Source organism: Mauremys mutica, chromosome 20, assembly GCF_020497125.1.
Source record: "Mauremys mutica isolate MM-2020 ecotype Southern chromosome 20, ASM2049712v1, whole genome shotgun sequence".
In the NCBI taxonomy this organism is placed as follows: domain Eukaryota; kingdom Metazoa; phylum Chordata; order Testudines; family Geoemydidae; genus Mauremys; species Mauremys mutica.
The window spans coordinates 20,897,057-20,924,144 of record NC_059091.1 but is presented as its reverse complement, the minus strand read 5'-3'; the positions used below and the strand labels follow the sequence as shown (position 1 = coordinate 20,924,144).

The window sequence follows — 27,088 nt, the reverse complement described above, 5'->3', positions numbered from 1 at the left end:
ATAACTGATGTGGCAAGTCTGGAGGTGCCGGGGCTCTGAACTGCCGGGCCCCGAGGCGCCGGGGCTCTGAACTGCCGGGCCCCGAGGCACCGGGGCTCTGAACTGCCGGGCCCCGAGGCGCCGGGGCTCTGAACTGCCGGGCCCCGAGGCGCCGGGGCTCTGAACTGCCGGGCCCAGAGGCGCCGGAGCTCTGAACTGCCGGGCCCAGAGGCGCCGGGGCTCAGCCCTGGCACAAATTAAACACTGGCCTAGCACAAGGGGGACCCCAATCTTGGTGCTCACCTCAGGCGACTCCCAGAAGCGGCAATATGTCCCTCATCTCCTAGGAGGAGGTGCGGCCAGGCAGCTCTGCGCACTGCCCCTTCCTGCAGGTGCTGCTCCCACAGCTCCCATTGGCCACCGTTCTCGGCCAATGGGAGCTGCAGAGCCAGCGCTTGGGGTGGAGGGCACTGCATGGAGCCCCCCGGCCAACTCTACATCTAGGGGCCGGGGAGCAAGGTAACGAGCCTAGTCCTGCCAACTGGACTTTTAACGGCTCGGTCAGTGGTGCTGACCGGAGTCACCAGAGTCCCTTTTTGACCAGGTGTTCCTGTCAAAATCCAGACACCTGGCAACCCTAGCAGCATCTGGCACAATGGGGGCCCTGATCTCAGTGGGAGTCTGGGCAGCGCCTGGCACAAGGGGGCCCTGATCTCAGTCAGGGTCTGTGCAGATATTAATCAGAAGGTGTTGAGGAACCCTTGGGGGAACTCATCACTTCTGAGAATCAGACCACTTATTTAGGTGCCTAAATATTGAATTTTGGCCCTTGAGTTTGAACATCTGGACTGTTCTGCAAGATAAGGGGTCAGACCCGGTCCAGGGCACTGAGCTTCCTTCTCGCTCTCAACTCCCTAGTGACACGGTGGAGGAAGATGACGACCTGTACGACTGCGTGGAGAATGAGGAGGCGGAAGGAGATGAAATCTACGAAGACCTGATGAGGTCGGAGCCGGTTGTCATGCCAGTAAGTAACAGGAAGGATGCGTTGCTGAGTCCCTGCTGCTGGAGTGGGCTGTACCCTGAAGGTGGCTTGAGGTATTCAGCATGTGGAGATATCCTAGGACTCCTGGGTTCCATTCTCGGGGGAGGGGAGTGTGAGCTAATGGTCAAAGCCAGGGGCTGGGAGTCAGGACTCCTGGGTTCTGTTCCCAGCTCTGGTAGAGGAGTAAGATGTAGAGGGAGGAGGAGGGCAGTCAGGACTCCTGGAAGGGGAGTGGGGTCCAGGGGGTAGAGCAGAGAGGAGAGGGAGTCAGCACTCCTGAGCTTTGTTCCCAGCTTGGGAAGAGAGCTGGAGTCTAGTGGTTAGAGTAAAGGGAGCTTTGAGTCTGGGCCCCTGGGTTCGATTACTAGCTTGGGGAGGGTCGTGGGGTCTCCAGCTGGGCATATGGCCCCCGGGGTTAAGGTTACTGGATGTCAAGTATCTGCACTGTGTCTTCCTGCAGCAGAAGATGACAGAGCTGGATAAGCGGAACTGCTGCCTTCAAGAAATCAGACAGACGGAGGAGAAATACACAGACACACTAGAATCCATCTACCAGGTACGGCAGGTGGGCAGCCCACCAGTCCTGCCATCTCTGCTGGCCACTCGGCCAGCTGGGGGTGCGGACCGTTCCCCCGGTGACATAGGCAGAGGTATGACATGGTGAAAACAAGGGGCTCATCTCAGTTTGGCTTCCCCTGCCCCCTTAATGGGAGGGCTGCGTGGGCGGCAGGAGCTGGGAGGACACCCTTGAAAAGGCCAGGTTGGCGTGAAAGAGGGTCAGAGCCAATGGCGGCATGAGGCCAAAGGTTGCGATGGTGCTACTTGGGGTGGAGGCAGTGACTACAGAGTGTATAGCCCTTTAGTGGCTGCACCATATGTAGCCATATGAAAGATTCTACGACCAGCTTTTAGCTCCAGACGCGGCAGATTCAGTCCACACAGACACCTGCCCCACCATGGGGGATGAGTCCGCTAGTTCTCACCATACCTAAGGAGAAGAGGAGCTTTCCCCCAGAGCTGGTAGAAAAATGCCGGGGGTTCTGCAAAACATTTAATTGAGAACACAGTTTTCAGTGACCAATTTTGATTTTTTCATCAAAAACCTGACATGTTTTTGACGAAAAAATGAAAAGAAAAGAAACCACCTCAAAGAGTTTTGGTCCAAAGCAGGACGTTTTTCAGTTTTCTGACTCAAAAAAGAAAAATCGAAAATATTGGAGGAAGGCAGACGCTTTCCGTGAAAATGTCAACGCTCCAATTTTCCATCCAAAAAATGTCAACAGAAAAATGTGGACCAACCTTTAACTCCTGAATCACTTTAACCGTCAAGCTTAGAGACATAGAATGATAGATTCCAAGCCTACAAAGGCCCATGGTGATCATCTAGTCTGACCTCCTTGATGTTGCAGGCCAAAGAGATCTACCTAGAGTAGACCTTTTACAAAAACATCCAATTTTGATTTGAAAAGTGATGGGAGAATCCACCACAACCCTTGGCCAGTTGTTTCAATGGTTAATTACCCTCCCTGTTAAAAGTTTACGCCTTGTTTCCGGTCTGAATTTGTTTAGCTTCAACTTCCAGCCATTGGATCATGTTAGACCTTTCTCTGCTAGACAGAACAGCCCGTTCTCTACTATTTGTTTCCCATGTCAGTACTTATTGGCCATAATCACATCACCCCTTAACTTTCTCTTTGTTGAGCTAAATAGACTGAGCTCACTTTAACTTTGGATTGAACGAAGCTTTAACTCCTGGACCACTTTAACCTTCAGCCTTTAGCGTACACATTTGACCTTGAACCCCTGAATCACAGAGGCACATGCTTTACTCTCTCCAGGAAGGTGGCCACTTTAAATGACAATGCTGTTTCCTTGCCCACTACCCCATCTGCAGTCCCAGCAACCTCCCCGCCCAGGTCTGTTCCATGAAAGTCCAGCCAGGGTTTGTCTGTGGAATCCGGCCCCTGAGCCGTGGGATTCAGACAGGTCTGCCCTGCGTGACGACTCCCCGTTGTGTGTTTGTAGCACTTTATGAAGCCCTTGCAGAGATTTCTAAAGCCCGAGGACATGGAGAACATTTTCATCAACATCGAGGTAAGTTGCTCTCTTCTTCATATACCTCTCCTGACTTGAACTAAGTTCCGGCCTGGAAACCCAGGCTAAATACCACCCATTAATGCACCTTCCCTGTTTCGGGGACTGTGTGACTCAGAAGTTCAGTGTGTGCTACATATCCCCCCATTCCAGTGGCTGTTCCACAAAGTGGATAACAACCTGCTACTGCTAGCAGCGGATAGAGTTGCTCCTTTATCTCAAAAGGCAGCAGCCTGTGCTGAAGGCCCTGGATCCAAATTTCACTGGCAATCCATGCAGGGGTAGTTATGAATGTCACCCTATCTCCTGCAGTAGGTCATGGGTAGGTTCCTAGAACTGAAAGGCTCTGGTAGGGGAGTGTGGCCTGCTGGTTAGGATGAGCTAGCTTAGTAGTCAGAACTCCTGGGTTCTATTCCTGGCTCTAGGAAGGAGTCTGGTCTAGGGGTTAGATCAAGAGGGATTGTTAGTCAGGACTCCTGGGTTCTATTTCTGGATAGGAGTGAGACCTGGTTGTTAGAACAAGGGGAATCCTATTAACACCAGCTGAAGAGTCTGGCCCATTGACTCCAGTGGGGCCGCACTCGCTGGCGATCTGGCCCCACTGATATTTTTGTTCTGTACAGAGTGTACAGCACCCAGTACAATGGGTTCCTGCTCCATAAGTGGTGACTGGGCAAATTTCACATCAGGTGTTAGCCCAGGAAGCACATGTCCCGGGCGGTTCCACAGTCTAATCCTGGGGTCTAGATCTAAGTCCGCCTCCCCTGGGACTCCAGCATGGGACTTGTGGTGCACGTGATGTTTCTGTACAGCCCATAGCTGGTGACTGAGCTAGTTGTGGCAGGTTGAGTTGCTCTGAGCTGATTTCCCCCCACCTCCCCCCCAACACGCTCCTAGGACCTCGTGAAGGTGCATCGATTCTTCTTGGATGACCTGAAGAACATCCTGTCCTTCAGCAATGCCCAGAACCTCTACCAGGTCTTTATCAAGTACAAGGAAAGGTGAGGCTTGTCCGGAAAGGTGAGGGTGGGGAGAAGAACCCCTGGGGAGGGGTGGAGGAGCTTCCCCTAGTGGGGTCACTTGGGCATGCTCTGAAGCCACATGTTCTTCTGCCTCCCCCTTGAGCCAGACCGTCTTGTTGGGGCGAGGGTCGGTTCCCCTTTCTCCTTCCTGCCCCGAGAGCTCAGTGTCTAGAAGAATCCGTGGAGATGCCCCCTTCTCACCACCGCCCCCTCCCCACTTCTGTATTCCCTGCCCCCATGGTTCCCCTTGCTGAGCAAGAAAGCTAAGACCACCTCGTGGGAGCTCTCTTTGCACTCGGAGAGCAGAGGTGGGACCAGGGAGTCAGGGCACAGCTGGTCCCTGTGTCCCCCACTCTCCGTTCCCAGGATACGGGGCTCCCAGCACCTCCTTCCCGAGTTCCCACCTTTCTTTCTTTCTTTCTTTCTTTCTTTCTTTCTCCTTCCCCTTGGCTGTGGGTGGAGACAGGAAGAAGACAAGTGAAGGCTTCTTTCCAGACTTGGCCAGGGCCACATTCCAGCTCTCTCTCCCCTCCCCCGGCTCACGGCCATACTCCCCTTTGCCCTCCCAGGTTCCTGCTCTATGGCAGATACTGCAGTCAAGTGGAAGCCGCCAGCCGGTGTCTGGACCAAGTGGCTGGTGCCAGCATGGACGTGAGGATGAAGCTGGAGGTCAGGGCCATGGTTCTGTATCATCCTAGCCACTCCCCATCCATCCTCTAACTATAGCCTCACCCTCCACGTCCCTCCGTGCTAACGGGAACCCCCGAAGCTGGAATAGGCTGGGGATATCAGAGGACATGACAGATGTGCCAGGGTCAGGGGGGTTCGGAGGTCTGGCGGGAGGTGTTATGGGGTCAGGGGGTTCAGAGGGCACAGCAGGAGGTGCAGGGTCGGGGGTGCAGAGGGCGCAGCAGGAGGTGCAGGGCCAGGGGGCTCAGAGGGCGCGGCAGCAGGTGCACGGTCGGGGGGCTCAGAGGGCACAGCAGGAGGTGCAGGGTCGGGGGCGCAGAGGGCGCGGCAGGAGGTGCAGGGTCGGGGGGCTCAGAGGGCACGGCAGGAGGTGCAGGGTCGAGGGGCTCAGAGGGCACGGCAGGAGGTGCAGGGTCGCGGGGCTCAGAGGGCACGGCAGCAGGTGCAGGGTCGGGGGGCTCAGAGGGCACAGCAGGAGGTGCAGGGTCGAGGGGCTCAGACGGCATGGCAGGAGGTGCAGGGTCGGGGGGCTCAGAGGGCATGGCAGGAGGTGCAGGGTCGAGAGGCTCAGAGGGCGCGGCAGCAGGTGCAGGGTCGGGGGGCTCAGAGGGCACGGCAGGAGGTTCCGTGGGTTCAGGGGGCTCAGAGGGCACGGCAGGAGGTGCAGGGCTGGGGGGCTCAGAGGGCACGGCAGGAGGTGCAGGGTAGGGGGGCTCAGAGGGCACGGCAGCAGGCGCGGGGTCGGGGGGCGCAGAGGGCGCGGCAGGAGGTGCAGGGCTGGGGGGCTCAGAGGGCGCGGCAGCAGGTGCAGGGTTGGGGGGCTCAGAGGGCACGGCAGCAGGTGCAGGGTTGGGGGGCTCAGAGGGCACGGCAGCAGGTGCAGGGTTGGGGGGCTCAGAGGGCACGGCAGCAGGCGCGGGGTCGGGGGGCTCAGAGGGCACAGCAGGAGGTGCAGGGTCGGGGGCTCAGAGGGCGCGGCAGCAGGTGCGGGGTCGGAGGGCTCAGAGGGCATGGCAGCAGGCGCCGGGTCGGGGGGCTCAGAGGGCACGGCAGCAGGCGCGGGGTCGGGGGCAGCGGAGGGCACAGCAGGAGGTGCAGGGTCGGGGGCGCAGAGGGCGCGGCAGCAGGTGCAGGGTCGGGGGCTCAGAGGGCGCGGCAGCAGGTGCGGGATCGGGGGGCTCAGAGGGCACGGCAGCAGGCGCGGGTTCGGGGGCTCCGGGGGCGCGGCAGCAGGCGCGGGGTCGGGGGGCTCAGAGGGCGCGGCAGCAGGCGCGGGGTCGGGGGGCTCAGAGGGCACGGCAGCAGGCGCGGGGTCGGGGGGCTCAGAGGGCACGGCAGGAGGTGCAGGGTCGGGAGCTCAGAGGGCGCGGCAGCAGGCGCGGGGTCGGGGGCTCAGAGGGCACGGCAGCAGGCGCGGGGTCGGGGGGCTCAGAGGGCACGGCAGCAGGCGCGGGGTCGGGGGGCTCAGAGGGCACGGCAGCAGGCGCGGGGTCGGGGGGCTCAGAGGGCACAGCAGGAGGTGCAGGGTCGGGGGCTCAGAGGGCGCGGCAGCAGGTGCGGGATCGGGGGGCTCAGAGGGCACGGCAGCAGGCGCGGGTTCGGGGGCTCAGAGGGCGCGGCAGCAGGCGCGGGGTCGGAGGGCTCAGAGGGCACGGCAGCAGGCGCGGGGTCGGGGGGCTCAGAGGGCACGGCAGCAGGCGCGGGGTCGGGGGGCTCAGAGGGCGTGGCAGGAGGTGCAGGGTCAAGGGGCTCAGAGGGCGCGGCAGGAGGTTCTGTGGGGTCACGGGGTGGATGGGTTCCAGAGTCCTGGCTCATGCAGGAGCTAGCTGGGGCCCTATGAGGGTCCCATCACATAGGACTGGCCCTAGTCTTTGTGGGTCCTTCTGGCCTGGCCCTCAGCACACTGAGCATCTCCCCCTGCCAACGCTGTCCTGTCCTGCAATCCTGTTGTGTAGGAATGCTCCCAGCGAGCCAACAATGGGCGCTTCACCCTGCGTGACCTGCTGATGGTGCCCATGCAACGGGTGCTGAAATACCATCTGCTCCTGCAGGTACGGCCCCTCGGCTGTAAGCTGGGTGTGGGCACGAAGGACCCTGGTCAATGGGGGGTGGTCTATGCAGAAGGGTCATGGATTGGGAGTCAGGACACCTGGGTTCTATTTTCAGCTCAGGGAGGGGAGTGGGGTCTTGTGGGCTAAAGGAGGGGGTAGGCTGGGGCTCAAGACTCCTGGGTTCTCTTCCTGGCTGTGCCATTGGCCTGCTGTGTGACCATGGGCAAGTCCTTTCCCCTCTCTGTGCCTCAGTTTCCTTCTATAAAATAGGCAGAACAATGACCACCATCGGAAAAAAACAAAACCTGTAGGTGTTCGGCATGATATAATCCCCCTCAGTACCAGCTGGGACTGGCCAGCTCTTCCATCGAAGCCTGGGGTCAGCTTCAGACTAGAAAGTCTGCTCTTCGGGGCAGGAGCCGTCTTTATGTTCTCTTTGTTTGTACAGGACGTATGTCCTGGGCCATAACTGGAGCACCTAGGTGCTACCGTAATATACCTAATAAATAACGTACAGCACCCAGCACTATATGGGCTCCTGGCTCTGCCCCATGATGCTTCGCTCTGGGGAGCTGGGGAACCCTGGCACCCTCTGCTGGAGGAGCCAGAAATGCCTTTGAGTTGGTCAAATGCATCCCGGTTTCTTTCCTCTCTCCAGGAGCTGGTGAAACATACGGTGGAGCCGTCAGAAAAGGAGAACTTGCGGCTGGCGCTGGATGCCATGCGGGTGAGGCCGGCTCTGCGTCTCCCGGGTGCTGTCAACTTTTGGGACAGTCATGAGGGTTTCTCAATGTTTTGGTTGCCAGACTTGGGCTGGTGCAAAACGCTCCCGGGCCTGGCGGGTGGTTGTGTGCATCAAAGGGACTTATGCTTAGGAGGTGAGGGTAGGAAAGTTTAAGGCTGGGTGGAAGAGGGACTTTCCTCCCCCGGGGAAATTCTGACATTGTGAGTGAGGGGGAGGGGGACGGGGACCATCATCCTGAGGCTGAAATTTTCCTCAGAATGGAAATTCTGAAAAATGTTGATTCCGAAACATCTCAATGACTCGAGGGATTGTGGAGACGTGGAAATGGACCGAAATAGCTATTCTGGAATAATTACCTAATAACAAAGCCAAGTAGCTAGTCTAGGATCATTATTTGAAAATGAGTAATAATAATAAAATCTATCCCAGAATAATTATAACAATAAAATAACCATAGTAATGAAAATAATAATTATAAGTAGCTGCTCTGGAATAATTATTAAATAAATGACATTATAGTAATAATTATAAATACCTCTTCTGGAATAATTACAAAATATAATAATAAATAATTAATAACAAGTGTAATAGTTATTAATAATAATTTCACTATTCCAGAATTGTTCTTTTTGTATAAGTCCCAGTGTGGACACTCTTATTCTGGAAGACAAATGCCTTTTCCAATTTAGCTTAATGCCCTTTGGAAGCGGGTTTATTCTGGAATAGTTACGTCAGAAAATGTTTAAGTGTAGACACACTATAATATAATAATTAATACAGGGGCACCGGAACAGGTGGGACCAGGGGGTTGTGGCCCCCCCCACTTTTCACTGGCCGTTAGGGCAAGTGATGGGAGGGGGCGGAGGGGAGCGAGCGGGGGCAGGGTCATTTGGGCGATACGGAAGCGGGGGCTCTGGGGAAGATGCGTGGTGGGGACTTGGGGAAAAGGGGAAGTGAGGGCAGGGCTTGGGGGGGTGAGACCTGATTAGAGTCAAAATCCAGTGACTTAGACAAGTGGACTAGCGCAGCGGTGCTCAACCTTTCTTTTTCTGAGCCCCACCCCCCAACATGCTAGAAAAACTCCGGGGCCCAGCCGGGGGCAGGGGGGCCTCCAGGGATAGGGGTAGTTTGACTTCTATGGTGGGGGGACAAGGGCTGGCAGGGCTCGGGCCAGCTCTGCACAGCGGGGTCCAGGGAGGGAGCCCCTGCCCCGACTCACCTCATCAGGTCACCCACCTGTCTGGGGCTGGAGCCGGCGGCTGCTCCCCGAGGGCTTTGCCTGGGCAGCTCTGACCGGCTGCGTGATTAGTCAAAGGGGGCTGGGAGCTGAGGGCAGATGCAACCCCAAGCGCCAGGGGCGGATGGGAGAATGCCACAGCTGCCCCCTCCATGGCACCACCAGCCAGAGGAGCAGCTGCCCCGCGCTGCCTGGCTCTGCCTTCCTGCCCAGCATCTGGCCAGAGGGTGGGGCCTGAGGGGGGCTGAGGGAGAGGGGTGAAGCTGCCCCCAGGATTACCCCACTCTGGGTAAGGTACTGCAGTTTGGGAGGCAACACCCTTGCGTCCCCTCAATGCTTCAGCCCCACGGGGGCCGCTGGGGCTTGGGGCACTGGGTTTCAGTGGCGGGGCTCTGCGGCCGCCCTGAAAGGGCTTAGTATCAGAGGGGTAGCCGTGTTAGTCTGGTTCTGTAGAAGCAGCAAAGAGTCCTGTGGCACCTTATAGACTAACAGATGTTTTGCAGCATGAGCTTTCGTGGGTGAATACCCACTTCTTCAGATGCAAGATTCTTGCATCTGAAGAAGTGGGTATTCACCCACGAAAGCTCATGCTGCAAAACATCTGTTAGTCTATAAGGTGCCACAGGACTCTTTGCTGCTGAAAGGGCTTGTGGACCCCCAGGGGGCTGCGGACCCCCGGTTGAGAACCACTGGACTAGCGAATGGCTAGTGAAAACAGGGCTGATTTGTTGATTGGAGGGTATTTACTTTGTGTATGCGACGGGTGATGTTCACAGGTTTTGAATCCGCTGTCAGTACCTCCTTGTCTGAGCACCTCATAATTATCCCTAAGTGTGAACATTTAAACCAATAAAAATAGGGAAAAAAATGCTTAAAACCCAGAAGTTCGTGCAACGGTGAAAATGTAAAGCTACAAACATTAAATAAACTTTGATAGTCTCAGTTAAAATTCAAAAAAAATCTGCTAAGCCTAAATAAATACACTAGAATAAATATAATGTAACAAATATATGTTGCTTTTGGCGCGGTGAGCTGGGGAGTGGAGGAGCTAGTGCTGGTGCTGAAAGGTTGGGGTCTTGTCGGGTGGGGAGGCTGGTGCTGAGGGGAGTGGTGGGGAGTTTGTGGGCTGGGGGCTGCGGAGTTGGGGGGCTTGTGGGGTGGGGAAGCTGGGGCTGGAGAGGGCAGTCGAGAGGGGTGCTACTGGGATGCTGCACTGGGGCTATTCAGTACACCCCATTGGGTGGCGGTGGGGCAGAGCAGTAATGGAGGGGGTCTGCCGCCCCCTTTGCCAGCAAGGGAGGTCACTCTGCCCCAAGGAAAGCCCCCTTTTTAATGGGCAGACATCAGATGGCCGTGCCCCCAGCAGAGAATGCCCCTGAAGGGAAAACCCAGCCATGATCACACCCCCAGGCACAGCTGGTTCTGACCAAGGGCTCATTGTGTCCCCCCACCCTCCATCCCTTAGGACCTGGCACAGTGTGTGAACGAGATCAAGAGAGACAATGAGACCCTGAAACAGATCACCAACTTCCAGCTCTCCATAGAGAAACTGGTGAGTCCCTGGGCCACAGCTACTGCCTTTGCTGCTTCCGTCGGTCTCTTCCTTTCTTTTTCCCTTTGTCCTTGTCTGTTTATTCCTTCCTTCATTCCTTCGTTCATTTTTCCACTTTCATTTGTTTATTCCTCCATTTATTTCTTCCTGCATTCATTAATTCATTCATTCTTCCTCCACCATGGTTCACGTTCGCTCCTTTATCCATTTGTTCCTTTATTTGTTCATTCTTCCTCTTTCATTCATTCCTTTATTCAGGGCTTTGGAGCGGAGCCCAGAGCTGGAGCGCAGAGCAGCTCCCGAGCGGTGGAGCTGCAGGTTTTGCCTGGAGCTGGAGCGGAGCCGGAGCACAGCTCCAAAGCCTTGCCTTTATTCGTTCATTCTTCCTCTTTCAATCTTGCGTTTGTTCACGCCTGTATTTATTCATTCCTTTACTTGTTCGTTCATTTCTCCTCTCTCATCCTTTTGTTCACTCCTTTATTTGTTTGTTCCTTCAATCATTCCTCCTCTTTTTCTTTTTTTGTTCTTTAATTCATTTTCTTTTATTTATTTGTTCTTTTTTTTTCATTCATTCACCCGTTGTGGGTTGGTTCTTTCATTCATTCGTTCGTTTTTCCTCTTTCATTCTTTTTATTTGTTCTTTCATTCTTTTTCTGTTTTACTCTTTTCCTTTCATTTTTTTGTTCATTTCTTTTCATTTGTGCGTTCTCTTTAATGAACTAATTATATCAAACGAGTGAAATTATTTTTTGAAATTATTTTTTCCCAGCCGACTGTATCACTTTTTTCCTTTTCCCTGGAATATGTACATCTCTACCCCGATATAACACGAATTCAGATATAACGTGGTAAAGCAGTGCTCCGGGGGGTGGGGGGTGGGGAGCTGCGTGCTCTGGCGGATCAAAGCAAGTTCGGTATAACGCGGTTTCACCTATAACGCAGTAAAAAATTTTTGGCTCCCGAGGACAGCGTTATATCGGGGTAGAGGTGTATATACAACACAAACCTGAGTGTGTGTTATACAGGACTGGCTCCAGGCACCAGCGCAGCAAACAGGTGCTTGGGGTGGCCAACGGAGAGGGGCGTCACGTCCGGCTCTTTGGCGGCAATTCAGCGGCGGGTCCCTCAGTCCCTCTCAGAGGGAAGGACGTGCCGCCGAATTGCCGCCGAAGAACGAAGCGGCGGCAGTAGAGCTGCCGCCGATCGTGGCTAATTTTTTTTTCCCCCCGCTGGTTGGGGCGGCAAAAACGCTGGAGCCGGCCCTGGTTTTATACACACTCAACAGCTTCCTGGCCGTTGTTAGAGCTGCCTCTGTCTAGACCAGTTCCCTTTCCCCGCTCCTACTGGTCGCTGTGGTATTTCTAGAGCAGACGGTGCCAGCATTATTGCTACCACCCTTTGTTCAGCTCCAGGAAACTTGTGCAGCCTAATATCTAATATGGCCTCCCATGGAGTGAACCCAGGTCCCAGCACAGAGGTTTTCCCTCTTTAGCAATAAGAGTCACTCCATCATCCAGTAGCAGTCATAGACTCTTACCGTCTTTGGGCCAGCCGCTAGGGAGGTATATGGCATCTCTTCAGCTTGCTGCTTCCATACATCTCAGACTGAATTCCTGTAAGAGGGTTTGGTTTTCTGTCCCCCTTCTCCTCTTAGTCACAGTCCCTGGCTCAGTACGGGAGGCCGAAGATTGACGGGGAGCTAAAGGTCATCAGCTCTGAGAAACGCTCCAAGATGGACAGGTGAGCGCAGGCAGAGAGCTGAGCTGCGTGGCTTTGAGTGGCAGCACTGGACTGGGACTCAGGAGACCTGGGTTCTACTATCACTGGCCTGCTGGGTGATCTTGGGCACGTCACTTAGCTGGGAATGGGGGCTGAATCGACACTGGAGGGCTTCCCCATGCAATACAGATATGATCAATAACCCCCCTAGGTCAGTGGTCTCCAACCTTTTTCATCTGGCAGTCACCAGACGACGAGCCACGGACGATTGTGGCGGCGGACGAGCATCCGCCGAAATTCCGCCGACAAGCGGCAATGTCAATAGAAAATCGGCAGCATTTCGGCGGCGACGCCTCTGGATGACGCAGCTTGTTGGCGGCATTTCGGCGGATGCTCGTCCGCCGGCCAGTACGCGGGCGCACTTAGACGCCCTGGCGGCACCGCGTCGGGGACACCTGCCCTAGGCGATGGAAGTTTTGCCATCCTGATTTAAGGTCGTACAAGTAGTTTACAAACTCTCTTACCTCCTTGGGCCATGGGGCCAACGCCAGGGCTAATCCCATTGCTCTTAGGCTGCTGACTTTCACCAGAAGGGACCATGATGCATCTGATCACATAACAAGTGTCTGGGACAGCGGTTCCCGGGCCGGGGCCCATGGCAGCTGTCTCTGCCACCGACAGAACCAACCCGGGGCTCCAGCGCACAAGATGCTAGAGCTCTGGGCCCCCATTCAGCAACCCATTTAAGCACATGCTGAGCTTTAAGTCACAGCGACTGCTTAGCGGTCAGCACATGCTTCCGGCCTCCGTTCAGGACCCCACCCCTATTCAGGAAGGGCACTTAGGCACGTGTTTAAGTGGTGTCCTGAACTGGGGTGTTAGCACCAGCGTTTTCAAGGTATAATGTGTCCTGTCGTGTGTTATTGGCGGGGTTGGTTGGATTCTTTTCCATTTCAACAACAACAACAAAAAAAGCTTTTCACTGAAAACGAACGCGGTGGTGTGGAAATGCCCTGGCTGGACATAATGATTCCTATACAAATGAATATTTTTCAGAAATAATTTGTATCGACAATTTAAACTGAAAAAACCAGGTTTGGGTTGGTTGGGTTTTTGGTCCACATTTTTTTTTGGGCGGGGAGGCAGGGAAATTTTGATAAACCCCAAATTGATTTTTTTTTGGGGGGGGGAGGAAATTTCCTGCAAATAAAACAAAATAAAAATAATTTGCGGTCTTGAACCGCCTCCCTTCTGCCTATTTCAAGAACAAGCTCTGGGGTGGCTGGGGGAATCTAGAGCAGATACGGTCCTTAGTAGTGTCATCCTGAGGTCCAGAGAATAGCAAAGGATGGAGAACGTGTCCCAGGGGCCTGGCCCTTAGAGATCAGTGTTTCAGTGCAGACTCTCACCGGAGGGGTTCTCCTATCCCGTAGCTAATCCACTTCCCTGAGAGGCAGTAGCTAGGTTGATGGAAGAATTGTCCCGTCAGCCTAGCACCGTCTGCACTGGGGTTTAGATCAGCTTAACTTCCTCGCTCAGGGGTGTGGATGTTTCACACCCCTGAGTGACGTAGCTGGGTCGACTTCGTTGATGCATGTAGACCTGGATTAAGTGTACGGCCTCCCACTGCATCCAGAGCAGGGCTAAAGTCTTGGGGCTCATATAGGCTGGATGTGCGTTCCTCCCGCCCTCTGCCCACGGCTCGTCTGTGGCTCATCTGTCGCGGGTTCCGTCTTCATCCCTCTCCGTGTCGGGGCCTGTTCCTTGCAGGTACGCCTTCCTCCTGGACCAAGCCCTGCTCATTTGCAAGCGGAAAGGGGACTCCTACGAGATGAGGGATTTCATCGACCTCCACACTTACCAGATCCGGGACGACTCCTTGGGAGAAAAGGACAATAAGAAGGTAACGCTGTGGGGGCGGGGTGTGTGAGAGCCGGAGCCTCTCCCACCCTGCTAACACAACATGTGTGCACTCCCTTCTGCACATCGACACACAGCCAGACCCACACGTACACAGAACAGGTATTTCCCCCCAGTCGGGGGCAGTGACCACACACATACAGAGTCTGCACCATTTCCACCCAAACATTGGCCTAAGGCGTCTCCTTAGCTTGGCTGAGCCCAGTATCTGCCCCTGCACTAGCTCCTCTTCCCCCCGGCTCAGCCCTTTTCTGCTCCTGGGTTGGAGCTAATGAGACCTGCCAGTTCTGGCTGCTAGGGAGAGTCAGCAAAATAACTCCCACTCCTAGTCCCTCTGCTCTAACCTTGGGCACATTCCTCCCAACAGCCAGGAATAGAACCCAGGAGTCCTGGCTGCCAGTCCCCCTGCTTTGACTACGGGACACACTCTTCCCAACAGCCAGGAATAGAACCCAGGAGTCCTGGCTTCCATGCACACCCTGCTTTAACTACTGGTCGACGCTCCTTCCAAAAGCTGGGAGTAGAACCCTGGTAGTCCGACTCCTGCTTCCCTAGCTGTAATTACTAGACTTCGTTCCCCTCCCAAGGCTGGGAATAGACCCCAGGCATCCTGACTCCCCACTCCCTTGCTCTCATTTCGAGTCCACACTGCCCCTGTGTGCTGCTGCTGGGGTGGGGTGGGGTGTGGTTTCACGTTTCTCTTTGAGTCCCCTTGTCTGATATGCAGTTACTGGGAAGGTGGGACCTCTGCCCCATGAGTTCCAGGGGGACTGTTAAATATCTGTGTGCTTGTCTTTTCCAGTGGACTTACATGTTCCACCTGATCTGTAGTTACGGGACCCAGGGCTACGAACTCTTCTTCAAGACACGAGAACTGAAGAAGAAGTGGATGGAGCAGTTTGAAATGTCCATGTACGTTCCCCCCCCCCCAACCCTCACTCCCATCCCTGCCCATGATTCTCTGCAGATTCGGCGTCAAAAATCTGTCCCAGCCCTTCTCTGAAACTTCTCTGCCGCGTCCTGCCCCCGCTCTCCTCGGTGGGTTATTGCTTGCTAGATTATTAGTGGTAAAGTGGCAGTGGCCCCAGGTTCTGATGAGGATCAGGGTCCCATTGTGCAGGCGCTGTACAGACACACAGCGAGAGACGGTCTCTGTCCCAGCTGAGATCAGGGCCGTGCTGTGCCAGGCGCTGCACAGACACATAGGGTAAATCTACATTCTGAGCTGCAGCTCTAATGTCCAGCCCGGGCAGACGTACCTGTTCTAGGTCTGTTCAAGCCATGCACTAAAAATGGGAGTGTAGCCGTGGGGGTGTGAATGGCAGGAGGGACTTTCACTAGCTGCCCTGAGTACGATCCCGTCCACGCCCATAGGCACGTCCTCAGGGTGGCCAGCTCCTCCTGCTCCTCACACCACCTCGGCTACGCTGCTATTTTTAACGCGCCGGCTCCATCAGAACTAAGGGACAAAGTGCTCCTGGGTACTACCATAATATTCAGTGCTTAGCACAAAGGGGAGCTGGCCAGTGACTGGGACGCCTAGGTGCTACCGTAATATACCTAATAAATAATAATAATAACGATAATATAATATGCATAACTTGGTCTGTCTCTCTCCCCTGATCCCTGTAGCTCCAATATCTACCCCGAAAACGCCACGTCCAATGGCCACGACTTCCACATGCACTCCTTCGAGGAGAATGCGTCCTGCAAATCCTGCCAGATGCTGCTCAGGTAGGAACTGCCCGGATCCTAGTGCAACCCGCCTGGGACATGTGCATCCCCCACACCAGCTGCTGGTCTGCACTATTGCTCCCGGCTAAGGCATCTCCTGAGTTTGGCCGATCCCGTATTCAGGGTTAATTTGTGGGGCAGGGCTGAGCTGGGGATGGGGCATGGGGAAGTAGGGGTTAAGAGAGCAGGGCAGAAGGGTGGGGGGGATGACTTCAAGCCCCGATTTACCATGGCGACTCTAACACACAGATGTTCTCTCTTTTGGCCATGTGAATAGGGGCACGTTCTACCAGGGCTATCGCTGCAGCCGATGCAAAGCCCCGGCTCACAAGGAGTGTCTGGGCCGGGTATCCCCCTGCGGGAAGTTGAGCTCAGGTACGTGTCTGCGTCCAGCACAAGTCAGCAGCGTTGGCGGGATGTACAATTCCGTTCCTGCCACCTGAGCCTGCCTGCAGCCAGCCCTCCTTAAAGCAACCCGGAAACTAATCAGCTGATTCCCAGGGGGCCTTATCTGAAGGGTTGGGGGCAAGGGATTGTGGGATGCATCTAGGCCATGACGTGCAATGCATTCTGGGATGCATCTGGTTCAAGTGTTGCAAGGGATTGTGGGATGCAGCATGGACAAAGTGGTGCAAGGGATTCTGGGACGCAGCTGGGGCATGGGATGGTGGGATGCAGTTGGGACAAAGTGGTGTAAGGAATTCTGAGATGCATCTAAGGCCATGAGGTGCAAGGGATTCTGGCATGCTGCTGGACAAAGTCGTGTAAGGGAGCACAAAATGGTGCAAGGGATTGTGGGATGCATTTAAGCCATGAGGTGCAAGGGATTCTGGGATGCATTTGGGTCAAGTGTTGCAAGGGCTTGTGAGATGCAGCATGGACAAAGTGGTGCAAGGGATTCTGGGACGCAGCTGGGGCATGGCAGCACAAAAGATTCTGGGATACATCTGAGGAGGGTGCAGTTGCAAGTGGCTGTGGGGTGACAGACAGGCACCATGTGGGACAGGAGGTGAGTTTTCTAACCCAGCCTTCCTGGCACATACTGGTCACCCTCAAACAGAAATACAATTCTGCTTTAATTTAGTCTGAGAACTCTTAGGGTTCGATTACAGAACTATGGAGTAATCGGTTTCCCTCTTTTCTGTTTAATCCAGATTATGGGTCTACGCTGAAAAAGGTAAACAAACCCTGAACAACCTTAAATCTCTTAGGGAGAAAACATTCTCATCCGGGGGGTGGAGGCTTTTATTGTCCTGGGCTCCGTGGGGACAAAAACACATAGTAAGAGCCTGGGTCTGTCTTTTTGTTCTGTGTCTGTACAGGGCCTAGCACAACGGAGTCCTGGGCTTGGGAGGGTGGGGTCCTACACGTACCATAATACACCTAATAAATAAGAATAATAATAAAGTAGGAATGTTTGGAAACTGAGGCATGGAGAGGGGAGGGGATTTGGCCAGGATCACACAAGTCAGAGTTGGAAATAGAAGGCAGGTCTCTTGATTCCCAGTCCAGTGCTCTAGCCATTGGGCAATACTGCCCCTTGAAGCACCAGAGACTTTTAAACAAGGTTCTCTTCACCTCAGCTCATTCGCTGCCTGGCTCTCTCTCCTTATACTGTTTATCAGACAGACATTGCACCTAATTTCTCGCTCACTAGCGCCTTATTTTACACCAGTGATGCTTCAGCATAAGTGAGTGAAAAGCCAGGCCTTGTGGCTGATGGGAGAGAGCACATGGGAGATATAATCCAGCCAGGGAGCCAGGCCCATAGAAGAAAATGGGGGCACGAGGCCACTGAGCTACAACTCCCATGAGGCACTGGGGCAGTATATTGAAATTTTCAGGCGTGGGTGGGGGGGTTGAAGAAAAATGGACATTTTTCTGCAGAAAGCTGACACTTTTCATGAAAAACGGTGTTTCTCAGAAAAAAACCCTAAATGGAAAATTTGGGGGATCAGCCTTAGTCACAGCCTAAATGGCAGCATCAGGAGATTACAGACCCCTGCCCCATGGTTAATTAGCAATAAGTAATATGGGACAGGGGAGATCTTTACATGCTGATGGTCTAGAGTTTGGATGCAAAGGAACTTGGTCCCAGTTTATGTTATGCTGCTAGGGCCGTCACCAGGAAGGGGGATCAAACCTGGGACCTCTGGGTCTAAAACCTGATCTAGTAGCAGGCTTATCAGCCTCTGTCTATGACTCAACTGCCATTAGAAGGGGATTAATTACCACATGGGGGGTTATATTTGCCTTGCTGAGCCCTTCCCTAGTACCACACTCAAGCCCCACCCTCTTACTCCAGTTCTGCTCATAATACTACACCCCCCGCTGATGTATAGCAGGGTCTGTGCCTGCTGAACTGCAGACAGATCCCACACAGTCTCCTTATCTGAGCCAGGCTCCTTGTCTTCCCTCTGCAGAATAAATCCAACCGACACACGCAGGAGAGAAAGAAGAACGACCTTGGTAAGTCCTGTGGCAGGCACCCACTCTCATGCTTCAGGGCAGGCAGGGGAGTCAGGAAGGAATTTCCTTTCTTGTAATCAGCAGTCCTGATTAGGCCAGGTGTGATGGAGACCCCTATTGGTGACTCCAGGCACTACAGCCTGGAGAGAGCCGAGGGTCTGTTCTGGGTCTAACCCCACAATAAAGGATCCCCCTTTAAGTTCTGCTAGCTCTGCTGTACTACGAGGGACTGGAATGCTCTAACCCCATCCCTCTGAAGTGTGGTGCATCATGGGTGATGCAGTCCGGCTGGGGAGCCTGCCCCATAGAGGAAGTCATGTGGTAACTGAGCTACCATTCCCACAGGCTGGACACCGGACTAGAGGGACCCCTGATCTGTGCTGGGATGCTGAGCTCCAGCTTAAACTCAGGGCACGTGCAGGAAAGCCCCACTGGCTCATGGGAGGTCTGGGTTGATGAGAGTTCAGGAGACAATAAGCCCTTAACATACACCATCCTGCATGCAGAATCCCCGTCCTGGAGGGGCAAATGGAGCCTGCCCTGGGGCTGTCTCTCTATCCCCCCTGTAGAACACAGGGAGGATTTTCTGTCCCCCTCGCACCAGGAAGATGTGACCGTCCACGTGTGTCCACGTAGCGGGTGGGAGGAGCACTGGGCGCAGATGCTGCCGGGTGGCAGGCGTTGGCTGCAGGGAGATACATCGGGTTGCCCTGTGACCGGTTCCTTGCCAATGCCCTTGTTTCCTTAGGGCTGCCCAAAATGGAGGTCTGCCAGGAGTATTACGGGCTGCCCCCGCCACCCGTGGCATTTGGCCCGTCGCTGCGACTCAGCATGGGGGACATTGTGGAGCTGACCAAAGCCGAGGTGGAGCAGCTCTGGTGGGAGGTAGGTATCTCTGCAGCCATCCACCCATCACTCTGTGTGCCCTGATGGAGACACACTGACTAGAACAGCGGTTCCTGAACGTTCAATCCCACTGATTCCTACCACCCCATAACTACATCACTAGACCCGCTGCTGGAGGGTGAACCAAATACAGCATCTTCCGTGTGGCACGGCTTCGTATGCACAAGGTCATGCTGCACAGAGGACGCCATTTTGTGGAGCAGGTTCCAGACATGTTTAGATTTGGTTTGGCTACTCACTTGGACTCGCACCCCAATCCGCTGATGGTGTGACCCCACTTGGGGTCGCGACCCATAGTTTGGGAACTGCTGGACTAGAGGAATTGCACATAAATTTAGTCAGCGGGGACTTGAAGCCGGGACTTCTGGTTCCAAAACCACAGGGCTCTGCCCCATGAGGACATCCCATTTTGATGCCTGGTCCATCCAGAGGGTAACAGTCTGACTACTGTTACGTTCATGGCATGCAAACCAAGAAACTAGATAAACCCAGAATACTCTTGCCGGAAGGTTGCAGTGTAACACAACTTTATTGCTTTGAATCCAGAATGATAACACACAAGAACTCCAAAACAGAGAGAGACAAAACAGGCTTCTCCCTGAGAAATAACTCACCCCACCTCAGGGCCGCCCAGAGGATTCAGGGGGCCTGGGGCAAAGCGGGGGAGGAGACGTTAAAAAAAGGCGCCACCCGCTGCGGTGCTTGTACTCACCGGGCGGTGCTCCGAGTCTTCGGCGGCGGCGGGTCCTTCACTCGCTCCGCATCTTCGGCAGCACTGAAGGACCCGCCGCCGAAGTACTGCCGAAGACCTGGAGTGAGTGAAGGGCTCGCCGCTGAAGTGCCGCTGAAGACTTGGACGGCCGCCAGGTGAGTAAAAATTAAAAAGGCCCCTCTAGCCAGGGAAGGGATTCTCAGCTAGGGCTCGCGGAGCCCCTGCGGGGCCCGGGGCAAATTGCCCCACTTGCCCCCTGCACTCTGGGCGGCCTTGCCCCACCTTACTCTAGGCTGGCTGGCTGCAATCTAACTATTGCTAGGCCCACATCTCAGAGCTTCCTACAGAGCTCCCTGCCCACAAGCAGGACTAGGAACACCGCCCCTACCCGCTGAGCATTTAAAGGGATAGCGTACAGTTGCAATACAGTTTTCAAGATGCCGCAAGTTAGTGCAGCTGGCTAATGGAGCTCACTTTAGCTCAAGTGGGAGGGGTCTGTTTGTCAGTGCGGACATTCCAGCAGTCAAGCCCTGCTGATGACCGTAGCTGGGATCTTACAGAGCTCATGGTAAGAAATGATGGTGGGGAAGGGTGTCTTTAAAATCAGCTGTCAAAGAGGAGAGCAGCATAAATCAATTAGTGCTTTAGCCTCTTGTTGTTCAGGAGGCCGGGCAGCATCAGGCACCGAATGATGAAACAGAACTGATCCAGGCCGCTTCTGAAAGTGGCTAGTTGTTGAGCCGGGTACTCAACTCTCCTGATGAGGCCAAGAGGGAGGTCGACTCCTCCTAGTGGTGATGCCAGGCAGTGAAGACCAGAGAGAACCACAGGGTCTTCCCCGTCCAGCAGCCCTGGTGTCCAACCTGCCTTCAGTGTCTCTGTGTTTATACCTCGGGCTTTAGCAGCAATAAGTAGCCCCCTTTGGCAGGGTCACCCATGCCTTGTCTTCTCCCAGTTAATTCCCAGAGCCCTGATCTCAGTCAGGGTCTGTGCAGCACCTGGCATGATGGGGCTCTGATCTCAATCAGGGTCTGTGCAGTGGCTGGCACAATGGGGGCTCTGATCTCGGTGCTGGCTCTGATCAGAGATGCTGAGTGCTAGGCAGGGTTTGATCCAAAACCCACTGGAGCCCATGGAGAAGACTCCCGTTGACTTCACTGGGGGTTGGCTCAGGCCTTCAGGCTAGAACTGGTTGGAAAAAGGGGGATTTTTCCTGTGCAAAATGTTCAACTTTGGGGCAAAAAAAAATAAATATTATGGTTGGGGAATGTAGCCCTGGTGCCTTGTGGGAGTTGTAGTTTGGTTGCCTCATGCTCCCATTTCTCTTCCAAAGGCCAGGCTTCCTGGTCAGACTACATCTTCCATAATGCACCACAGTCTGCCCTCATGATGAGGGGAGACAGTTGCATCATGGGAGGCCCTGATCATGGTGCATCCTGGGAGAAGTAGTTTGGCTAGGGAGTCTGATGCAAAGCAAATGGGGTCACGAGAAAACCAGACTACAATTCCCAAGAAACACCACGTTGGGATAGCCGAATTGAAATATTTCTGCTCTCGGCTTAAACATCCAGCCTACGATAGTCCCTCTGCAAACCAGGCCAAGAGCAGCCGCCTTGGCCTCTTCCCTGATAGCTCTTTACAATAGATCTGACGTGCATTGGCTTCCGCTTTGCAGGGCAGAAACACATCCACGAACGAGATCGGCTGGTTCCCATGCCAAAAAGTCAAACCGTATGTGTGTGTGAGTAGCGACTCCTTTCACGTTTGCTCAATTAGCTGTTAAACGCTGGATGTTTTTGTAGGGTCTCTAAATTCCTTAGACAAGTTTCGGTGGGTTTTATCTGCTCTGGGGACAAAGGGCAGATGTCAGTCTGCAATCCAGGGCGCTTAGCAGCAGAAGAAAGGGTGGGTTTTGTGGGTAAGGTGCTGGAGTGGGGCTCAGAAGATGTGAGTGAAATTCTTGGCTCTGCCACAGATTGCCTGTGTGGGCCCTTGGGCAAGTCACTTCATCTCCTTGTACCTCAGCTCCTCATTTTTAAATTGGGTATAATAATTCTTTCTTTGTGTACATGCTGTCTGGGGCAGGAACTGTCTTTCACTTTGTGTCTGGGCAGCACCCGGGGCCCTGGGGTCCTGATCTTGGGGAAGGTCTGTGCAGTGCCTGGGACAGTGAAGCCCTGGTCTGTGTAGCACCTGGCACAGTGGGGCCCCATTCTTTGTACCATAATATAAATATTTTTTAAAAAATGAATTATTTGTGATGTGACCCTGGGAGAAAAATGAAACTCCAGAATAACAGAGCACTGACATCAGATCTCCTGGGCCAGACTTAACTCTTCTCTGTTTTATTTACTGCAAGAAAATAAAACTTTTTTCTTTTCCCTCCACAGAATCCTCCCCCAGATTTTTCTGCTTATCTTTGGTAAGTAAAATGATAGAACTGAAACATTTCTGCATCTACATAATTTATTGCTGTTTAATCTGGAGTCCAGCCTTGTGAATCTATGCTCTGTGAAATCACAGACTGTCTTAAACCAGCTTGAGTTCCAGCTTTGTCTCCATTGTTTACCAGACCACACCCTCGCTGGTGTGGCATACAGCCCACAGCGACATCTAGTGGCTGAATCATAGATCCAAGTAATAACTCTTGTGTGGATTTCCCTACTTGCAGGTACGCGGGACCTATGGAGAGAGCAGAGGCGGAGCAAATCCTCACAAACCGTTCAGACGGCACGTTCCTGGTGCGGCAGAGGGTCAAGGACGCGGCCGAGTTTGCCATCAGCATCAAGTAATCCTAACCTTAATAACAGCTTCTACAGAGCAACATCTTTGTGTGCGTGAATAGCCTGCCTCTCAGGGAGAACTCTTTTGGGCCCTTCCCTAGAATGCAAACACCAGAGGGCACTTAGGAAAATTAAATGCCCACCTGGTAAAAGTAAATATGCAACAGGTAGTTAACCTGTGGGACTCCCCACCTCATGATTTTATGAAGGTAATTTGCTTCGTAAGTTAAGAAGATAGGGTTAGATATTTAAGAATAGCACCTCCAAAAGCACCAGCTCGGGGAGCAGGGAAAAGTGCCTCCTGCTCCAGTGCATATGATGATCTTCCATCTGGATGTGCTTGCCATTTGAGGTGATACAAGGCCAGAGCTGTGCCGTTATGGAGAATCCTGTATTCCTAGCGCCAGAGCTCCAGCTGGCATAAATCAGTGTCACTCCATTGGAGTCGGTGGGGCCAGATCCCCATCTTAGTGCTTTCTGAAAGACCCTATGAGAGAGAGTATAGTGTGTGCCTCTCTTCTGTAACAATCTGCATTTACCCTCCATGCACAAAGCTCTGCCCCTCCCAGAGAGCAGACAGCTAGAAATTTAAAGGTGCAATACACTGGAAAATTACAGCTGTAGAGATCGTTAGGAAACCAGCGGCCCCCTGAGAGCTGGTGTCTGTGCCCCCAGGTTTAACGTAGAAATCAAACACATCAAGATCCTGACGTCGGAGGGCCTGTACCGCATCACGGAGAAGAAGGCGTTCAAAGGACTCATAGTAAGGATTGAGCGGATTTTGCATCCGATGCTTCAACTCCATCTTCACTGGAAGGCTCCGGCCACTGGGGGAATGCTTAGTGCAACACCAGCCGCTTAGCCCTCAGGATGGTGTATTGAATAGAGCAGGAGGGGCTGAGAGCCAGGACTCCTGGGTTCTGTTCCCAGCCATGGGAGGGGAGTGGGGGCTAGTGGGTTAGAAGAGGAGGCAGCTGGGAGTCAGGACTCCTGGGTTCTATTTCTGGCTGGGGGTGCCAGGGGAGTGGGGTCCAGCTGTTACTGTCTCTGCTCCTGCTCCAGGAGAGAAGGGATCTCTGCCCGCTCAGGGCCTCTCCGTGCTTCCTCCCTAGGAGCTGGTGGAGTTTTACCAGCAGAACTCCCTGAAAGACTGCTTCAAAACCCTCGACACCACGCTGCAGTTCCCGTTCAAGGAGCCCGAGCAGAGGGCCATCTCCAGACCTCCCGGTAGGGTGCTCGGGGGCCAGCGCTGGAGCCAGGGCGGGGAGACCTCGAGCGCCCCCCGAGCGCTGCAGGATCTCAGCCCCCAGGATTCTTGGGATAGATCCTCATGACCGGGCACATGTGGGATGGAAATTTCCCCTAAAACATTTTTCTTGAGGGACGGTGGCTTTTCAACCCAAATTTTTGCTCCCCCCTTCTAGTTTTTGTCTGATTTCCAGGGTTTTCAACAAAAATGGGAACATTTTGACAAAACCAGGAAAAAAATGTCGAGAGGCAAAACCTGTCATTTCCCAAGCTCAGCTCGAATCGCTCACCCTGGTCAGCTGCTGGCATGTGGGCGCTTGTCGAAATGCCAGTAAAGGGGCTGGGGCAGCCCCCAGCTGGTGAGGGTGGTCTGTGCTCCCTGCCGGACCTGGCAAAGGCTCCGTTGCAAAGAAGAGGGGGGATATTCTGGGCTGCCCCTCTAGTGCTGATGGGAGATGTCACAGCGTGGAGGAGTCATGCGGCCACGGCCCCCAGCAGTGGTACCCTCTTTCCTGTGGGTCATGGCTGGGGCATAGACTCCACCCTGGTGGTCTCTCGAAATTAACCCTCTGCGGCCCAAGCCCTTGGAGCCCCAGGAGGGGAGAGAGCCAATCTTTCCCCATGCGATCCCTGCCTCCAGCCATGTGGTGGGTGACGAGCGCTTCCGGGGGCCGCTCGCTTCCCAGGATCCCACCCAAGGGGTGGATCTTTATTTGAGGGTGTCCGGTCCTGGCACAGCTGTCTCTAGCGTGGGTCTGTCCCCTTGCAGCAGGAGGACTGAAGTACTTTGGGTCGGCGAAGGCTCGCTACGATTTCTGCGCGCGGGACCGGACGGAACTGACGCTCAAGGAGGGCGACATCATAAAGATCCTGAGCAAGAAAGGGCAGCAGGGCTGGTGGAAAGGGGAGATCTACGGCCGGGTGAGTGCATCGCCGAGCGGGGGTTGGGATTACAACCCCCTTATACAGCAGAACAGGCCTGACATAGCCTGTCCACAAGGGGGCAGTGTTACACACACATACATGCACACAACCCGCTCTGACATATCCCATCCAGCAGGGGGCAGCGTTCTTTGCACTTCTACACATACAGAGTGTAATCCCATCACACACACATTCACACACCACTCTCTAGTGTATATAGACCCATGCATGTGAGCAGTGCTGACATATTCCATCCAGCAGGGGGCAGAGTTCTGTGCAAGCACTCCCCGCCCCCACACCAAAACACACTTGTGAGCTGGTGTAATCATCTCCTACTCAGCAGAGGGCAGCAATTCTGTCTTACCCCCACTCACAATCCACACATGTACACACGCAATCCGCACCCAAAGATGTGCTCGCGCACACACAATCACTGCACGCCTACATTCCTGCATTCCTCTCGCTTGTGCATGTACATGTGCACACACCCATAAACGATCTCCTTACGCATGCACGTGTACACGTACGATCCGCCCCACATGCATGCACATGCACGATCGCGCCACATGTGTGCACCCACGCGCTCACACATTCTGATGCATCAGGTAACAATGAACACCTAGTGTGAGTATGGGATGCCAAGAAAGCTATGGCCAACTGGCCAACTTCAGTGGCACTTTGTCTCCCCCTAGTGGTGGCTGGGACTGTAGCGGTTGATGAGCCAGCTAATGGAGCTGGGGCTTTTAGGTCAAGCAGTAGAGACTGGTGCCTTTAGATCCAGAGATCCAAAGTTCAATCCCAGCTACTCATGCGTCATGATAGTGGCTCCTGTGCCACGTGGCATAGCCAGCAGATCTCACCACAGCATTGGGGATAGCACACAAAAACAAGCTGAGTTACAGGAGAATCCCTGTTAGCTCTTAGCAGTACAGGGCTTATGACACACAGGTGAGCAGCACCCATCCCATCCAGAAGAGGGCAGCAATGCGTATACAGCACATGGGCCATGTTCCAATGGCTGTTTTGTGATAACAATTCCATGTCTCACTGGGTTTTCCCCTCCTAGGTTGGCTGGTTCCCAGCGAATTACGTGGAGGAAGATTATTCGGAATATTGCTGAGGTCTGGAGCCCTGTGTAATTTTCCACCCCCCTGAGATCATGACCCACAGGATTCGTGACCCTGCATGGCACTCAGATCGTGAGCTCAAGCGGAGCCAGGCCCGGAAGGGGTCTCTGTAGCAGGAAGAAATGTTGTGTTGGCGGAAGTGCGGCGGGGAGTAGCGCCCCGGGACTATTAATTTATGAACTTTCGGATCCCTCTTTTCTTTCCCTTATCTCACGCATGTAAAGGAAGTTTTGTGTTGAATAAACTGAATGGGTGGACGGGCTGGAGATGTAGCGGCCGTCACCCTGCACCCAAGAGCCCTTTTCTCTCCAGTCCATGCCAGGATCCAGCTGCCCAATCAGGCACAGGTGTTTGGAGCCCAGAGGGCTGCTGCCACGTGAATGGGTAGGAGGCTGTCCCCACCCTGCCCACTGCCATCTTTATATTCCCTCCAGCATAGGCAGAACCCAGATGGCACCAGGCGCATGCGATTGTCATTAACCCTTTACTGAATTGGTCAGCAGGGTGAGCTAAGGCATGAGGGGGAGCGTCTTGCTGGCAAGTCACTTTATGAGCCAGGAACAGAACCCAGGAGTCCTGACAGCCACGCCCCTCTTCTAAATCACCAGACCACACTTCCTCCCAGCACTGGGGTTAGATCCAGCAGTCGTGACTTTCAGCCCTTCGCTCTAAATTAAACGTCTCTTCTCAGGGCCAGCATTAGAACTGGGAGTCTTGACTTTCAGAGGCACCCCCCCGCTCTAACCACTAGGCCTGACTCCCCTCCCTGAGCTGGGAAGAGAACCCAGGAGTCCTGGCTCCCATTCTCCCACCATGCTTTAACGTAAGGGTTCTCAACCTTTTTTGGGTGTGCCCCTCTCTGAAAATATTTCAGGCTGTGATGACCCCCCCCAAAAATGACAACCCCCCCCATACCATGCCACCTTTACTTCTGGGCTGTTGCTGGAGGCAGCGCTGCCTTCAGAGCTGGGCGCCTGGCCAGCAGCCGCTGCTCTCTGGCCACCCAGCTTTGAAAGGCTTGGGCTGTCAGCCCTGCATAGAGCACCGGCGTGCATGGGGGGTGGCAGCCTGCGACCCCCCCATGACCTTGTGACCCTCAGTTTGAGAACCCTTGCAACAGCTAGACCCCAC

At 54.2% G+C, this 27,088-nt stretch overlaps 1 protein-coding gene across 2 annotated transcripts in view; it reads left to right on the top strand.

Annotated features, from left to right (window-relative positions):
• LOC123353432 (proto-oncogene vav-like) overlaps positions 1-26,616 on the top strand; it is a 54,971-nt gene extending 28,355 nt beyond the window's left edge. Inside the window, exons 5-27 of one of the 2 annotated variants that reach the window (XM_044994506.1) lie at positions 898-1,006; positions 1,485-1,580; positions 3,050-3,118; positions 4,016-4,119; positions 4,710-4,809; positions 6,786-6,881; positions 7,540-7,608; positions 10,329-10,415; positions 12,070-12,155; positions 13,905-14,037; positions 14,857-14,966; positions 15,687-15,788; positions 16,066-16,163; positions 16,943-16,965; positions 18,212-18,257; positions 19,006-19,142; positions 21,551-21,616; positions 22,266-22,297; positions 22,547-22,663; positions 23,334-23,421; positions 23,771-23,885; positions 24,676-24,827; positions 25,897-26,616. In XM_044994506.1, coding sequence (XP_044850441.1) covers positions 898-1,006; positions 1,485-1,580; positions 3,050-3,118; positions 4,016-4,119; positions 4,710-4,809; positions 6,786-6,881; positions 7,540-7,608; positions 10,329-10,415; positions 12,070-12,155; positions 13,905-14,037; positions 14,857-14,966; positions 15,687-15,788; positions 16,066-16,163; positions 16,943-16,965; positions 18,212-18,257; positions 19,006-19,142; positions 21,551-21,616; positions 22,266-22,297; positions 22,547-22,663; positions 23,334-23,421; positions 23,771-23,885; positions 24,676-24,827; positions 25,897-25,950 — 2,089 coding nt within the window. In that variant the 3' untranslated portion in view covers positions 25,951-26,616. The remainder of the gene's footprint in view (positions 1-897; positions 1,007-1,484; positions 1,581-3,049; positions 3,119-4,015; positions 4,120-4,709; positions 4,810-6,785; positions 6,882-7,539; positions 7,609-10,328; positions 10,416-12,069; positions 12,156-13,904; positions 14,038-14,856; positions 14,967-15,686; positions 15,789-16,065; positions 16,164-16,942; positions 16,966-18,211; positions 18,258-19,005; positions 19,143-21,550; positions 21,617-22,265; positions 22,298-22,546; positions 22,664-23,333; positions 23,422-23,770; positions 23,886-24,675; positions 24,828-25,896) is intronic. The other variant, XM_044994505.1, reaches the window with a different exon arrangement.
• Positions 26,617-27,088: the final 472 nt, after the last annotated feature.